At 56.2% G+C, this 17,302-nt stretch overlaps 1 protein-coding gene across 7 annotated transcripts in view; it reads left to right on the top strand.

Annotated features, from left to right (window-relative positions):
• The window catches only part of ACACA (acetyl-CoA carboxylase alpha), a 287,918-nt gene extending 275,187 nt beyond the window's left edge, over window positions 1-12,731 (top strand). For all 7 annotated transcript variants that reach the window (XM_018064168.1, XM_018064170.1, XM_018064174.1 and 4 more), the window contains 4 exons: window positions 994-1,148; window positions 2,220-2,390; window positions 8,982-9,118; window positions 10,924-12,731. In XM_018064168.1, coding sequence (XP_017919657.1) covers window positions 994-1,148; window positions 2,220-2,390; window positions 8,982-9,118; window positions 10,924-11,047 — 587 coding nt within the window. In that variant the 3' untranslated portion in view covers window positions 11,048-12,731. The remainder of the gene's footprint in view (window positions 1-993; window positions 1,149-2,219; window positions 2,391-8,981; window positions 9,119-10,923) is intronic.

Here is a 17,302-nt window from a genome sequence, read left to right as displayed (position 1 = left end):
AAATTTTCTGTATTGATTGCAAGTCTCATTCTGAGAGTCATTAGGGAAAAAGTACGACGGAGCAGCTCCTCTCTTGGGATGCTGTCGAGTCGGGGCGGGAGGCTCCTTGTTATAAGTAATTCCATGGTCTCATCTATTGAGTGAGGGTGCCATGTGCTTGTAAGTTGGGTGATTGAGGCGGGGTTTGTGGACTGTCTTTTATTTATTTGGCTGTGCGGGGTGGGTCTTGGTTGCGGCATGTGGGATCCACTTCCCTGAGCAGGGATCAATCCTGGGCCGCCTGCATTGGGAGCACACGGTCTCAGCCACTGGACCACCAGGGAAGCCCCCTGCCTTTCTCTTTTCTCCTCCTCTTTTAGCCCAAGAACTAGAGTGTCTGTCACGGTGCTCAGGGATTGGCTCTGGCCCTAAGAGCCCAGGCAGGAGGCGAGGAGGCGGGCCAATCCACCGAGCGGCGTGAGACATGTGCCTCAGGCTCTCACTGGGGTGGATTCTGACAAATTTCAGGCTAGGAGTATCCAAGTGTGAGTTCAGAGCTGTGAAGCCAGGCGGCTCCCAGCTCTGAGGAGACAGCAGGTCCTCGGCGGGGTGCGCAGTGACCGGACGCGGGGAGGGAAGCGCTGCTGGTCGGTGCGCGGAGGCCGAGGGCGGCCGCAGCTGGTCCCCGCTCCCGGCGGGGCGGCGGCTCTGGGGCTGCTCGCCGGGCGCGGGACAGTGTCCCTCAGGGGGACCAGAGGCCTCCTGTCGGTGAGGTGGGGAGAGGCTTCCAGGAGGTGGTTGGCACCTGCCTGGGGTGTGGGCCCCCTGGAGGCTGCTTTCATGACTGTCAGCCCCACCGGGAAGGGCCCCACGGCAGGTCTGGCGTCTGCGGGGTCCGGTTACCAGCAGAGGCGGCGAAGACAGCGAGAGCCGGCCCCCGAGCCCCCCTGGACCATGGCCGCTCCCGAAGAGGGGCTCCTGGCCCCCCGGCCCTGACGGTCTGTCTCCTTGCAGGCACCCCCGAGCTCAGCGCAGCCGAGCGGAAGGAGCTGGAGAGCAAGCTGAAGGAGCGGGAGGAGTTCCTCCTTCCCATCTACCACCAGGTGGCCGTGCAGTTTGCGGACTTGCACGACACCCCCGGCCGCATGCAGGAGAAGGGGGTCATTAACGTGAGTATGCGGCCCCGCTTCTGAGACCGGTTTGTCAGAGACGCGCTGCTGGCCCGCGTCCGCCTGGCGTGCGCACACGCGGGCTCCCTCGCAGGGAGCTGTCGGCTCGTGCGTAGAGGAGACCGTGGTGCGTGGAGGAGACCGTGGTGCGTGGAGGAGACCGTGTTCTCTTTGTCCCTTTGCTATGCCCGTTACCGTCCTAAAACAGTTCATGATTTAGGTTCCCGGGGACGACTCAGGAGGCGGGCTCCATTTTACTGACGGGAAACTGAGTCCCACGCGGTGCCCTGGGAACAGCTGCCCCAGGGGTCCTCAGGCTGTGGGTTCCTCCAGGGTCAAGTCCAGCAGCAGCCAGTCCTCATTTAAAGTGAAGTGTTAGTCGCTCAGTCGTGTCGGACTCTTGGCGACCCCGTGGACTGTAGCCCACCAGGCTCCTCTGTCCCTGGGATTCTCCAGGCAAGAATACTAGAGTGGGTTGCAGTGCCCTCCTCCAGGGGATCTTCCCAAGCCAGGGATGGAACCCAGGTCTCCTGCACTGCAAGGGATTCTTTACCATCTGGGCCAGCAGGGAAACCCAAAACCTGCATGCAAGTTGAACTATCTGCTCAAAACCAGTCCCACACACTGGCTATCTAGGAATTCAAGACACCCCCAGCCCCAGAGCATCTCGGTCACGTGTGGGCCTGCCGTCAGCCAGGCCCATCCCTGCACGGTGCTGTGATTGGGGGTGCGTGGAGACACCCCCAGCCCCAGAACATCTCAGTCACGTGTGGGCCTGCCGTCAGCCAGGCCCATCCCTGCACGGTGCTGCGATTGGGGGTGCGTGGAGACACCCCCAGCCCCAGAACATCTCAGTCACGTGTGGGCCTGCCGTCAGCCAGGCCCATCCCTGCACGGTGCTGCGATTGATTGGGGGTGCGTGGGGCTGTGGCTCTGAACTGGGAAGACATCTGCAGGAGCTGGGAGCTCACAGCCAGCTCTCAGGTCCCTGAGGCACTTACTGGAGAGTAGGATTTGTGTCTATGGAGTGCCTCCCGCCTGGGGACTGAGCTTACTGTTGTCCCGGGGTAGGACATCCTGGATTGGAAGACTTCACGCACCTTCTTCTACTGGCGGCTGAGGCGGCTGTTGCTGGAGGACCTGGTCAAGAAGAAAATCCACAACGCCAACCCCGAGCTGACTGACGGCCAGATCCAGGCCATGTTAAGGCGCTGGTTTGTGGAGGTGGAGGGAACTGTGAAGGTAGGTGGGCGCCCCCGGAGGGACCTTCACGCTGCTCCTCACCCCCACCCCAGCACTGCCCGGCTTGGTGTCTGAGAGTCTCTGGGCCTCAGCGGGGGGAGGGGGCACGGGCCTCAGCCTATGTCCTCCCCACAGTAACATGTCCTGGCAGCTTGTGAGAGGGGCGGTCGGGTGTTCCTTGCAGCTCATTCAGTCATTCAGCAAACCTTCCTGAATGCTTCCAATCAGTATATGCCGGCCGGCCAGGGAGAGAGGCAGACACTGCTCCCGTCCTCGCTGAGCCCACCACCAAGGCAGGGTGACTGAGGCCTCAGGAGGTCACACACAAGAGTGGCCGACATCAACCATGGCAAACCCGGGGCTTCACAAAGCACAGAGTCTGACCCACTCTGTGGGAAGGGAGGGCAGAGTCTGGGAAGATTTCTAGAAGTGATGTCTCAGCAGAGACCTGAAAACAGTAGGAAGGAAGCAGAGGCAAAGCCGGACTGGGGGAAGGGAGGAATGTTTCAGGCAGAAGGAGCAGCACGCTCCAAGCCTGACGGCGGGGGTGCCGCGTGTGGGGCACCGCACGCACCTCAGGATGGCCCAGAGCCAGGGTGGCGTGGGCCGGGGGAGCGTGCGGAGGGGCTGGGCTGTCCTGGGCTCTGCGGGAGCCACTGAGTGTCTTACAGGCAGCAGGACCTGTGTGAGGTGTGCCACCCCCTCGGGGGTGGTGCTGAGGGGCGGGGCCCTGACACGACACGAAGGCTTCCGCTGAAGGTCTTCCCGATCTAAGGTCCACCCTGCAGGGAACCGCGGGTCTGGCAGCTCCTAGGGGGTGACAGCTCGGGGCGGGCCGGGCGCAGCGCCCACTGAGGCCGCCTCCCCAGCGATCCTCCCCGGGGCTGAGTTCAGGAGCCGCGTCCCCAGCAATCCTACCCCGGGGCTGTGGCCGGGACAGCCAGGCCCCCACTCCTGCCTCTGGAAGCGTGGGCTGCACAAGACCATCCACGGGAGGATGGGCAGGAAAAGTCAGAACTTTTATTTCTATTTATTCTTACTAAGGAAAAGCAGTCAACCTTTACTCATAGTGAGTATCTGGATTGAATCATAAACATCATACATACACTTTATCAGCATATGGGTAGTACGTGCTGGAAATACACTTCTCTCTTCCCAGTAGCCGTGTGCCGGAAAACAGTTGGTGACTGCTGGCTTAGAGCATTGCTGAGGGGCTGCCTGGAGGGCTGGATGGCAGGCACGCTGGCCTCCTCCCGGGAAGTGTCGCCTGAGGTCTCCGATGACTGTTCCCAGGAAACAGTTCCAAGGCCTGCTGTCAGTTTTAAAGTCAGTGGGTCGGGGTGATTCTAAGATTCCCCCCTGTGTTAAGTCCCCCCATTTCTTCACGACTGAAAAGCTGCCTTGGATAAATATTTCAGATGTGCAGCCGGGGAGCACAGCCTTCTGCGACTTGTGGTTCAGGTTCAGGTCAGTCCGTGGCATCATAATTGAGACGATTTTGTCAGTGGCCACTGGCAGCTTTGTGCGGAAGTTGGCATTGAAAGTCACGCAAGTGTAAAATAAGAGGTGGTTGTGCAGTTCGGAGCGGCCAGCCAGGTGGCCGCCGGGAGAGGGCCTTCCTCCCGCCTTAGTCACTGACGGCCGTGCATGGCCGCAAGGGTGCAGGAAGGCGGGCCCCCTCTGAGCGGGAAGCCAGTGACAGGCCCTTCAGGCGCGCCCCAGCCCCCGGCCCCCCAGGGGGCGGCCTGGTGGGGAAGCGGGTCACGCCTCTCTTGTCGATGGAGGGAACAGCCACCCATGTGCACACGCTCCTGGCTGAAGGTCAAGTGCAGAAGATACCCCGGCTCAGGAGGGGAGATTAGAGGCTCCGGGACCCAAATGTATCACTTCCCCCATCTACAGAAGACAGCGTCCCCCGGAGCCCTCAGGGCAGGGGGAGAGAGAGGGGAAGGGCGGGCGATCCCTCCGTTGCGGCTTTGAAACCTCTTTCTGGATTCTGCGGGCTCAGCAGAACTCGGGTTAGTGCGAGGCAGGTGATAAAATCTGCAGCGCCCTTGAGAGCAGAGAGTGTTGCCCTGTTGAAAAGCCGTGTGGCTGCCTCGGAGGGGCCAAGCCTGCTCGGTGCTTGGGAATGAGGGAGCACCTCAAAACCCTCACCTTCCCTCGGCTCTTCAGACAGGGGTGGGTGTTGTATGCTGTCGTCACTCAAGGTCTGGGGCCTGGCTTGGCCCCTCTGACCCTTACTGTGGTTGCTGGTGAGAAGGGATGCTTGGTGTAGGCGTCTGTTGGCCATGCTGTGCGTTTTTTCTCATAGAAATTTCTTTTCTTTGTTTTAAATCTTAGTCCTGAAAAAAAGAGATTCTGGGACAGCGACACCGTGATGCTGTGTAACTGAGGAGCAGAGTTCTTTTGTCTCTCTTAGAGGAATCAGTTGCCATGAGTTATGGGACTCTGAATCCACAGGGGCAGTCCCACTGTAGGAAACAGTAGGGTTTACGGTTCGTAGTTTGACTGCAGGGAGAAAAGAGAAGCATCGCCACAGTTCCCTGAAAAGATAACAAGAGCTTAGGTTCAGTCTGGCTGGCAGGACAAGGCACACGTGTCTCATGGGCACTTTTCCTCTGCTGACTCTCAGATCCATGGTTGAAAGGGTGTGATTTTTCAGACAGGCTGACTTCCCACCCCACCCCCAACCCCATCCAAGCTCCAGTAGAAGAAATTGAGAAGGACGTGTTTTCTGGACTCTTAACACTTTTTGGATCCCCGCTTTGCCATTTGCTGGCTCGGACATACTTAACCCTCCCTTTCCTCACGTGTCAAATAGGGATGTTGTTTGTCTCACAAGGGTCAGGGCGTTTTTTAACGGCACTGAAGGACCCAGCCCGTGTCTGGCGCTCGGCTTCCTCCTGGCGCCTCAGCGTGGCATGTTAAAAGGCGGGCCCAGTAACAGCGGGGCCAGAAACGGTGGAGCCGGGCGCCCTGTGCACTCAGCCAGCTCTCGGCCTTCTTGTCGTCCTTGTTGCTCAGCTGTGTCCGACTCTGTGTGACCCCATGGACTGTAGCCCGCCAGGCTCCTCCGTCCATGGCATTTCCCAGGCGGGAACACTGGAGTGGGTCGCCAGATCTTTCTCCAGAGGATCTTCCCTACTCAGGGAACAAACCCGAGTCCCCCGCATTGGGGACTCTTCTGGAGACAGGCAGATTCTTCACTGCCGAGCCACCAGGGAAGCCCTTGACTTGGCCCTAATCTGTCCAAGATCCAGGATGCCATGGTGCTCCCTTACCACCCAGGAAACTACAAATCCATTCTTCTGAATTCCCAAACGAGACCAATGGCCAGTGGAGGCCCTCGTGAAGTCGGCAGAGGAAGAAGCACCACTGACAGGGCCATCTGATTTCCACTGTCCCCAAGCTTCCCGTGAACAAGTCTTGGGCACCAAACTTCTGATTTAGGGCCAAGAAGGGAGAAGGTGAGGTGGAACATGGGCATCAGGGCTGGGGCGGCTCTCCAGAAATGAGGTCCAGCAGGCCACCCCAGCCCACGGGGCTATCACTAGTATACGCCAAAGCCTCAGGAAGAAAAAAAATTGCTCTGCAGAGGCGTCTCCAGGCTGCTCACGAGGTGAATTATCTGCAAAGCCTGGGCTTCAGGCTCACATCCATCAGCCTGTGGCCCGCTCACCCTCAGGCCCTGCTGCACCACCACATAAGGAGGCCTTAACAGCAATCCGATACGTTAGGAATGAAACTTTCCCAACAAGTCATTTAGATTTTGTAAGATAGACTAATTACTACACACAATTAGTGAGCCAAGTCATGCCAGAGATACTGACCCACGGATGCACAGCCGGATAAAGTGCCTGCTGAGCGCGTACGGTAAGGCCATGCTGCTGGGGCCTTTACGCATTGATACTTTACTGGCATTAAAACTTTCCGATTGGGATGAGTGCAGGCAGGTAACGTATGGGCCCAGGCCTGTCGTGAGATGAGCAGCCCAGCATGTCGCAGCTACTTGAAATCCACAGTGGGAGTAATCAGGCACGTTTTCATAATTTCAAGGAGGGAAATGATGACAGCAGCGCAAACCCTCCCAGGTCTGTTATCAAAAAAAAACCCGTGGGGCCGCAGTGCCTACATTTGTTGATTCTTGCTAAAAACGCTGTTGACCAGGATCGCGACCCCGTGGCTGCTGTGCGCTCAGCGCTGTAGTTGACACTTGACCAGGGTTGGGCTTGGGGGTCACTGTCCACTCATATTTTGAGTGACCAGCAAACCATTCGGATAAGGGGGCCTACATTTTCCAAACCGTGGGACGTGTTGCTTTAATTCTATCTGGGAACTTTTCCAGTGTTTGAACACCTAGCGTACTCTGTGGCTGCAGGAGGGGATGGGAGAGCCGTGTTCTCTGGAGGGCAGCGGGCCTGCCGGCGCAGCGTCTGAGCATCGTTAGAAGCAGGCATCTCGTTAGCTAATACATTACACCAATCAAGGAGAGTTATCTTAAGCCACAATTAATCTGCTCCCTGGCATATGTTGATAGGAAAGCATCATGCTGTTTCTTAATTAAAAGCAAACGGATTAAAAATGATTAATAAGAGTATTAAATATTCTCCTAAACTAAAGGCTTTGGAATTCTTGGGTAAATCTAGGTTTCCCCACCGCCCCCATTCTGAAGCCCAAGAAGCATACATTGTTTTCTTTCTTCCTCCCCCTAAATCCTCGTAAGTAAGGGCATGTGCAGAAGTCCAAATTACCACGGTGGAGATGGGCACATCAGCACACCATCCGCGAGTGGGGTGGACGGGGGCTGGCACGTGACGCTAAGACCACCGTGCTGCGGGGACGATCACCACCCCCACCCTTGTAGATAGAGAGTGGCGTGGTGCTTCCTTTTTCTCCGAACAAAGTACTCGCCTGCTGTTCAGCCTCGAGGTGCCAGCATCCTGCCCGCACATGGAGTAGGGGGATGACTTCCCCTCAGCCTCGCCCTATTCTGGCCACCCCGCCCTGACCAGGAGTAATGACAAACCAGTGATGACAAACAGGGACGGGCAGATTTGGGGCCAGGAAAGGAAATGGACCAAAGAACTAGAGAAGGCGCCTCGCTGACCCTTAATCCCGGGGCTCCTTAACTGTTACACTGTGAAGGGCTCCTTAAGACTGTTAGAAATGTGGCAGTCAGTTACGAGGTACATAATAACCAGCCAGCCCCCGCGGGCTCACCGGCCAAGGCAGAGATGCGGACGGGGAGGGGTCTGGGAGGAGACCCTTATTTTTAAGGCCTGGCGCGGAACCTTACGAAGCAGCGTGGCTCCTGGCCTCCCTCGAGCCGCCTCTAGGGGTGGGATGAGCAGGCACCCTCTGCGCTTGGCAGGCCCCCAGCGTCCCAGCCGCGGTGCGGGCGCCTTCGCGGGTATCCAGGCTTCCTGGGCCACCTCCCGAGCTCCCTAATACACCCACCTATTAAATTACAGCTCCAAACTCATTGTCATTCTGACTTTGACTCGGTTAGTGATAACAGAGGAGGATAGCGCACCTTTAAATGACGAGCTTTGTGTTTAATTACCCAAACAAAATGACATAAATATGAATGAGCCCTAATGGCAGTACTTGGTTTTCCGGAAACCATTAACAAAATGATTCCTAAATGATTTGTAAAGAAAATGAGAGGAGACGAGAGCCAGGAGAAGGCTATTAGGTTTCCAACACACTCCTGAATTATTATGGAGTCAACTACCTGGGAAATGCTCGGCTAAATGATCTTGAAAGAGGAGGTGAGAGGTGGTGTGTTGAGACTTTCGAGGCGATGGACATCCTGACTGTTCGGGAAACTCGCACAGAGAACCGGGGTTTAGGTTTCTGACCCGGCGGCAGGACCCCCCCCTCGCCTCTGGCCGCCTCGGGCTCCGTGGCTGGAGGCCTCCACAGCCAGCCGGGACCAGAGTCCTATGCTTAGGAATCGTGTCTCAGCTCCTCAAAAAGCACAAGTTGCTTGCTTTCTTTTTTCAGCATTTGTTTATTTGGCTGCCCTGGGTCTTAGCTGCAGCGCTTGGGGTCCTGACCTCGGCATTCGAACTCTGAGTCGGGGCGTATGGGATCTAGTTCCCCAGCCAGAGGTTGAGCCAGGCCCCTGCATCGGGAGCATGGAGTCTTAGCCATCGGGAAGTCCCGCACACATTTCCCGCCCACGGAGTCTTAGCCATCGGGAAGTCCAGCACATGTTTCACGCCCATGGAGTCTTAACCATCAGGAAGTCCTGCACATGTTTCACGCCCGTTCAGCTCTTGACTAAACAGTCAGGGACTAAACAGTGGCACCAGCGTCCCTGTGAGCACAGATGCCTCTGGGCGGTGCCCAGGTGGATTCTCCAGGCGTGCCTGTCACATCAGAAAGCTGGCCAGGGAGGGCGAGGACGGCCCCCGTCCTCAGGCCTGCTTCCGCCACCTCCTACAGAGCCAGCTGTCACGGAGGAACTGGGCGTGTCTCTTTATGCTGAGGACACTTCTGCAGTGGCCCTCCCAGGTGTAGAACGGTCAGGGTGTCGGGCCTGGGCAGGCCCCTGGCGTCTGACCAGGCGTCATCTGTTCGCAGGCCTATGTTTGGGACAACAACAAGGATCTGGTGGAGTGGCTGGAGAAGCAGCTCACAGAGGAGGACGGCGTCCGCTCGGTGATCGAGGAGAACATCAAGTACATCAGCAGAGACTACGTCCTCAAGCAGATCCGCAGGTGAGACCCAAGGGAGGGGGCCCCTCAGCAGAGGCGGGCTCACTTCTGGGGAGCGAGCGACGTCTGCACAAACCAGCGGAATGATGATGCCGCGAGGTCTTTGCAGCCCCTTATGTTTGAGACACTGATCAGAGCAGAGCAGAGTCCAGAACAGTGCTCGCTCAGCAGCTGGTCCCCAGGGGCACTTAGCAATGATGGCTGAGCTCACCGTGCCCAACTGTTAGCTCCAGACGCAGATCCTTGAACTGGGTGAACGGCTCTGGGAGGAAAGCCCTTTGCATCCTGGTTTCCTAGGAAACCACCTCCTCCCCTGCCCCAGCCAAGAGGGAGCTGTGTTCTAGAGGCTCCTGTCTTCTCCACGGGCTGGGTGGCAGAGACTACAGGGGACATTTTCCTGAACTTTTCATTTCGACTACATTTCCCTTACAGAAAAACTGCAAAGCTAAACACAGTACAGAGAACAAATCTGAACCCAGACGTGCCTGCTATTTACATTTTGCCTCATTTGCTGCATCATTTTTAGTTTTTTTTTAAACTTGTTTTATTTCATATTGGAGTACAGCCAATTAACAACATTGTGATAGTTTCAGGAGAATAGCAAAGGGACTCAGCCCTACATACACGTGTCCATGGTCCCCTAGACCCCTTCCCTTCCACGCTGGCACCTAACATGGAGCAGTTTCTTGTGCTATGAGGGGGTTCCTGCTGGTTACCCACTTTAAATAAAGCATGTGTACATGTCCATCCCAAACTCCCTGACTGTCCCTTCTTCCCCTTCTTCATTTGCCATATCATTTGTGTGTGTTTTATATATAAAAGAGTAAGCACACTCACATGTGCATTTCTTCCTTTTTCGGAACCATTTATAGGTAAGTTAACATCTATCATGGCCCGTCATGGCCCTTTACCCACAATACTTCAGTATGCCTTTGCTAATAGGGCTGTTCCCTGACATAACCATGGTAAAATGGTTAATTTTTGTAAGTTGAACCTTTGTAGACCACTGCTTGTTTTGAGTTTGCCCAATGTCTCCTCGTGATTACATTCAGGCTGTGCATTCACAGCGCGGATGTCATGTCCCGTGAGGGTGGGGCCCACGGGGCGCCGAGTCTGAAGGCGCATGACGTCACCTGCCTGTCCCCATGTTAGCTTCCATCACCTGGTCGAGCTACTGCTCGACTCCCCCACTGTCCAACTCCTGATCTTTCTCCTCAGACCTCCTAACCTGTCTGTGGAGTGGCTTACAGGCCACGCAGATTCCTGCTCATCAGAACTTCCGCTTACATTTAGCACGGGGGTGAGTCATGCCCAATCGAGTCTTTACAGGGAGGATGCAAAATGATAACGTTCCAATTCCCGCACGCGCTCCACAGTCACCTGTGACCACCCCGACTCTCCTGCAAAAGTCCTCCCCTGCCCCCATTTGTTATATATTCATTATTGGTATAGACCAGTGTCTTCCGTCTTTTCAGTGATTTTAACTCGGTTTTTGATGCCCCACGTGTCCCAGGGTTAGCCAGTGGGAGCAGCTTCATGCAGGGCCCACTGTCTTTGTGACATGCCCCAGTCTTGGTTTTGGTTTAAGTTACTTCCGCACTTTCTGACATAGCGGAGCAGTTCGCAGTTCATCTGGTACCGACCGTGCTGTGGGGGGGCCTGTCTCGAGTAGGAAAACAGACGAGGTGAGGCAGGGGCTGCCGAGTCCACGGTGGACCCTGGGAGCAGGTCCTCGGGCAGTTGTAAAGCTCCGCTGCCCCAGGCACGGTTGTCCCTCTCGGTCTCACCATCCCCATTTCCCCTTCCAGCTTGGTCCAGGCCAACCCGGAGGTCGCCATGGATTCCATCGTCCACATGACGCAGCACATCTCCCCCACCCAGCGGGCAGAAGTCGTTCGAATCCTCTCGACGATGGACTCGCCCTCGACGTAGGAAGAGCTTCCGGCCCAGCCCCGCCCTGCTTCCGGAGCTGAGGGCCAGAGCGGCCCATCACACCGGAAACCACCGCAACGAGCAGGCGCAGGAGACCGGCGCTGCAGTCACGTGGCTTTCTGCTTCCCCTCGATGTGTTCCGGTTCCGCATGACACGTCGCGCCGCGGGCCACACCACCCCGTTCAGTATTTATTACCCTGGCTGTGGCTGCAGGCCCCTGTCCCCACCCCGAACCTAAAAGGCAATGACGGGTACAGCACGTACCACGAGGCCTTCCTACACCCGAGCAGGGCCGCCCCGGCCCGCGCTCGGAGGCAGGGTGGGCGGCAGGGTGGTCGGCAGGCGGCAGCCCGCGCTCGCCCCTGGCCCCGTGAGCCTGCGGCCACTGGCAGCAGAGGAGGGCCGGGACAGGAGCGGGGAGTGGGGATCCTCGCGCTGCTGCCTCTCCACCCCGCACCCGGCCGGGCACACGCCGGGCACCTGGTCTCCTCGCACCGAGGCACTGCTTAGGAAGGCAAATCAGAGCGTGAGGTCTGCAGGTCCGTGGAACTCAAAGACGGGCAAAACCGTGATCCGAGAAGCAGAGAAACCGAGTCACTGTTGCCCTGTTTCGGGGCCCCCGCCCGGGTCCCCTTCTCTGAGAACAACCTTGGGGAGGTTGACCTGCCGGGGCCCCAGGGGCCACTGCGTGGCCAGCTGAGGTGCCCGGGGCCCCACTGGCGGTGCCGCCGTCCAGGCTGGCAGAGGAGGAGCTGGGGAGCTGCCTCCTGTCCCTGACAGAAACCAGGCATTGAGCCGCGGCGAGGGCGGGCCCGCCAGCCTCTCTGTAGGATGCGGAAGGCTGGCAGCGTCCAGCCGGGTGCCTGCAGGGCCGGCCTCTGTTCCCAGGTCTACCCTTCTGGCAGCAGACACTCCTGCCCGCCCCGGGTCTCGCCTCCTCGAAGGCACAGGCAGCACATGCAGCAGCGGAAAGGCGCCCCGCTGGCATCAGGGCCCTCGGCTCCAGGAACTGGCCTTCCCCGCCGTGGGGGTGCTCCCAGGGGACACAGGACCCGCGGGACCTTAAGGTTGTCCACGACCCCCTCATGGTGCTGCTGTCCTCCGGGCTCATGGGCCGCTCCCCGGCCAGCGGCAGGGGCCTGTCACTGGTGATGGAGAGTTTCTTTTCAACCACCAGTTTATTCAAGGAAAGAGCCTCCCAATTCCGCTGCTGGTGTTCCTAAAGCAAGAGTGGCAGGTGAGCAGGGCTGGGCTAGCAGCCGGGTCCTACAGCGCAGCACTGCATCTGTCGCTGGTGACCGAGGAGGGACTCAGTAAGAAGCCTGAGAAGCAGGGGTATGAATGCCTTCATACCCGCTCCAGTTTTGAGCCTTAACCTCCAGTTCACGCACAATTTGAGAGCCCCTCTCCCCGTCCCCGGGAACAGCCTGTGCAGAGAGGCCCCGTGGGGCCGGACGTGTGGCCACCTGGCCCCAGAGCCTCAGCCCGGCGGCCCTGCTGTGGGGTTCAGCGCCATCCTGGGCAGGAGAAGGTGGGGACGACGTTCAGTCCAGGAAGAGTGTCCACTGTGGCTGGTATCTGCTTACCCAGCAAGAATTAGATCCATCTTTGACCAGATTATTCCTCTACACTTTTCTACAATAAATAAAATTCCACACGCCTACAGGTGGTGTGAGATCCTGTGCTTGCCCTGGCGTTTCTTCAGGGGCTGGGTGGGTGACGCGCGTTTACTCTCCACCACCAAACTGTGACATGTTAAATGAACGCTTCGTCTTGAGAATTCAGTGATGCTCACTCTCCAAGCCCAGAGCCCCCACTTTAGGTCTTTATTGGACAGGGCTCTTGTCTAAGGACAAGTCAGCACAGTCCGTTTCACACACGAGGCCACCACTGCACGTGCGAGGCTGCCAAGGCAGAGGCGGGACCCACCGAGGCCCGCCTGAGCTGAGCTCACTGCGCCGTCCGTCCCCCAGTCACAAAGCAGCCTTCGCCGGTCTCACTGAGGAGTCAGTGGACGCGCAGCCCGACGAGCACGGCGCTTCAGTCTAATGTATTCTTTTCCCTTTCTGTTGCAATAAACCTCCCCACTGGTAGGCCAGTCACCGTGCATCACGTCAGCCCGGCACCTCGCTCTGGTTCCGGGAGCTTTGCCAGGGGAGCCCGGCCGTGGAGCGTGACCCAGGCTGAGCACAGGGACGCGGTTCCCAGGCTGGGCGGGCATCCAGTCCGCCTTCCCTCGACGGGCTGGGCGGTGTCACGGGTGAACACGAAAATCTGAACCTCTGAGTTGACATGATTTGTGTTGTTTTTCTGGGTGAGGTGACTAGCAAACCACTGTCAGAGATCACTTCAGGCCCTGTCGGGGAGCAGTTTTAGCTTCTCTGATTGATTTGGCGACTTTATTCCTTTTGAATATTAACTTGGGGCACAAAGAGGCAGGAGGGGCAGGGAGTTCGTGCTTGTGTGCCTTCAGCCTCTGCCTCAGTTTCTCTGAAGCAGGAATAACATCTGCAGAGAAAGGCGTGGCCACAAGCGGCAGGAGCGGGGCAGTTGAACAGTGCAGTGTCCACCGCTGTTGAGGATGTACAGCAAATTTAAAAAATGAGCTTAATTTAAAAGCTATCAGTCTGAACCACCCCAAGCTAGATGTTCTAGAAAAGAGAGGGAAGGGAGCTTCAGGGCCTGGGGGAGGCCATGGCTCTCCTTGGTGGGGAGCGCTAGTCCCCACAGGGGCCTGGGCCCTCCTCCCGCCTCCTGATCAGACTGCGTAGACCCGGCGCCGTCCCTGTGCCCAGCCCGCCCTGGCCGGCGGTTCCTGAGCAGGTCAAAAGACAATGAGAAGAACCCCGCCGCCGCCACCTCCAGGAACCTGCCTGATATGGACAGCGCCTTCGTCTGCTGGGGAGCGACATTTCCTTCATCCGTGTTTTTAATAAACGAAAATGTGAAACATCCAGTGGTATTACTGTGGGATAATCAGGAGCGGACTAAAGAGCCAGGGTTCTGTGATCTAACGTGGGCCCACCCGTCTTTCCCCAGATGGAAAACGAACACAGCGACGAATGGCGCCCACCCCAGGGAGGACGCGCTGCACGCTCCTGACGGGCAAGGCTCGGCACCAGGCTGTGTGAGAGGCCTGGAGAAGTGCTGAGCGGGGGGTGAGCCTTCCTACCTGTGCTGGCTCCCGGCACTGCCCTGGTGGTCCAGCGGCTAAGACTCCCAGCTCCCAATGCAAGGGACCCAGGTTTGATCCCCGGTCAAGAAACTAGATCCCATGTGCGGCAATTAAAGAGTTCACATGCCCCAACTAAAGATCCTGCGTGCTGTAACTAGAAGACCCCACGTGCCGCAGCTAAGACCTGGTGCAGCCAAATAAATAAATAATAAATTTAAACAAAAATCCTGGCTCCTCAGCTTGGGCACAAGAAGGGTAAACCTCAGGCCTGTCCCAATCCACATGCTGAGGCTGGAAAGTGCTAAGGACCACATGAGTGTGCAGACGATGAAGGGCCAACGCCTACGGGCAGAGAGATAGATGGAAGTTCCAGCTGGGACACTAGGACGGGCGTCCCCAGTCAGGTACCAGCATTTGCAGAGTCACTCCAGAGACGGCAGGAGTGCTGGGAGGGGCACAGCAGTTGCCTGGGGGAGGACAGGGAAACTCGGAAGCAAGCAGGCGACAGATCACAACGAACAAGCGCTGGGCCAGGAGACAGTGTGCTCCTGGAGAGAGTGGGACACCTTTGATGGTCTGGGGGCACGGGGAGACTAGGCATGAAGGGTTAGACATCAGTCTCATTGAATGGCAAGAGCACAGCCTTGGGCACCGAGAAATCTGGCTCCACGCTCAGCTCCACGTGTTTACGTCCCTGAGCTGGAGGGGCCACCCAGGATAGTAAGCCCAGGCCACCCCAGGAGGCACAGACATATTAATGGGCATCTGCCCACTATTTTCAATACTCTGGAAATTTACATGCGTCTCAGTTGGGTGTCAAAAGCTCACCATGCTGTTTTTTCCTGATAGCTAAGATTTACCTACCCAGGAAGGACTCCTGGCTACCTCATGCTGGCCAAAAGCTCCAGTGGGAGCTTTTGGGGACAGGAGAGCTTCATAAAAGCAGTATTTCAGTAAGCAAAATCTCCCCAAACATGGGATTCCCTGTGGTTGGTAGGGGGGCAGAATGATCATGGAGCCTCAACTCTGAGAGGACTGAGATCCACCCAGTGGGCTCAGCCCATTAGCAACTCTTCAGAAGATGAGACAGACGGCAGCTCAGAGGAGGTCGGATGGTGGGCCCGATCCCAAACATGCTGGTTCTGTGATTGGCCTTTTGGGGTGAAGACAGACAGAAACAAAGATATCTAGGCCCTGAATTAGGAGAAAGGCCGACAGCATTCTTGCCCACATGAACACGTGCTTCCATAGCCGTAGGAGGATACAGCAAGGTGAACGCAGACTAGAAGAGAGCCTTCACCCCTGAAGATACGGAAGGAACATAGTATGTCAGATACAAAATAGGAAATGTTACGTGATTCCAGTGATATGAAGTATCCTAGAATTATCAAATGCAGAGGGACAGAACGAAGGAGAGGGGTTACTAGGGACTGTGAGGAGGAGGAAATAGGCAGTCGTTTAATGGGTGTAAGTTTTGGAGACGTCAGTGGTGATGGTTGCAAAACAAAGTGAATTACTTAATGCTACCGGACTGTTCTTTTAAAAACTCAAAACAGTAGCTTATGTTACGTATATTTTACCACAATTTAGAAATTCTAGAGTTGTAAAGTATAATAACAAATGAAAAATTAACTCGAGGGACTACGTAGTAGACTCAAGAAGACAGAAGATAAGAATCTGAACTTGAAGATAGAGCAGTGGAAAGTAACCAATGTGAAGAACAGAAAGAAGAGAGAATGAAAAATGAACAGAGCCTCAGAGATCCATACAGCAGCATCAGGTACAACAACAGAGGCGTAACAGGCAGGCCATAAGGAGAGAAGAGAATAGGGAAGGGAAAACACGGGAAGAGATCATGGCCAAAACCTCCCTGACAGGATGGAAAACAGTGGGCAGATCCAAGAAGCTCAGTAAGTCCCAAGGAGGCTAAACACAAGATCTGTACCCAGACACTTCACAGCCAACCTGCTGAAAGACAGACTCAAAAGAAGCTAGAGAAGAACAACGCACCACGTAGAGAGGCACAACAAAACAAAAATGCCAACAGGGATGGAAGCCAAGGCAGTGAGCCGACATTCACGGTACTGTGAATTCTGCAACAGTCAGCCAAGAATCCTGGATCCATCAAAACAAAGATGAGATAAAGACATTCCCCTCTCCCCCACCACCACCAGAAAAAGGGGAAGAATGCATGGCTAGACACATTGCTTTATAAGGATCAAAGCTGGGCTCCCCTAGCGGTTCCGTGGTAAGGAACCCACTGGCAGGCAGGAGACACGGGTTTGATCCCTGGTCCGGGAAGACCCCACATCCCATGAAGCAGCTAAGCCTGTGCGCCCCGGCTGAGCCTGTGCTCTAGAGTCTGGGAACCAAAACTGTTGAGCCCTTGCGCCACAACTACTGAAGCCCAAGGGTCGTGGAGCCGATGCTCCGCAGCAAGAGCAGCCACCAGTGAGAAGCCCGAGCACCGCAGCCAAGAGGAGGCCCCCGCTCGCCGCAACTACGGGAGAGCCTGTGCAGCAAGGCAGCCAGCACAGCCAAAAAAAAACAGAGGCCAATTTTTTTAAGAAAACGTTAAAGGCAATCATTCAGGTAACTTCAGGTGGTAATTTGAATCCACACAAAGATCAGAAGAGAGGTGCTTGAGAAGGCAAATATATGAGTTAATTGTGTGTGTGTTCTCTTTTAACTTTGTAAAACAGTCTAACTCATGCCCATTGAGTCGATGATGTCATCCAACCGTCTCATCCTCTGTCATCCCCTTCTCCTCCCACCTTCAATCTTTCCCAGCATCAGAGTCTTTTCAAATGAGTCAGTTCTTCGCATCAGGTGGCCAAAGTGTTGGAGTTTGAGCTTCAGCATCAGTCCTTCCAATGAACATTCAGGACTGATTTCCTTTAGGATGGACTGGCTGGATCTCCTTGTAGTCCAAGGGACTCTCAAGAGTCTTCTCCAACACCACAGTTCAAAAGCATCAATTCTTCGGTGCTCAGCTTTCTTTATATTCCAACTCTCACATCCATTCATGGCTACTGGAAAAACCATAGCCTTGACTAGACGAATCTTTGTTGGCATCAAT

The sequence above is a fragment of the Capra hircus genome, chromosome 19 (assembly GCF_001704415.2).
Source record: "Capra hircus breed San Clemente chromosome 19, ASM170441v1, whole genome shotgun sequence".
NCBI lineage: Eukaryota > Metazoa > Chordata > Mammalia > Artiodactyla > Bovidae > Capra > Capra hircus.
The sequence above is the reverse complement of the archived record's forward strand: the minus strand, read 5'-3'. Positions and strand labels throughout refer to the sequence as shown.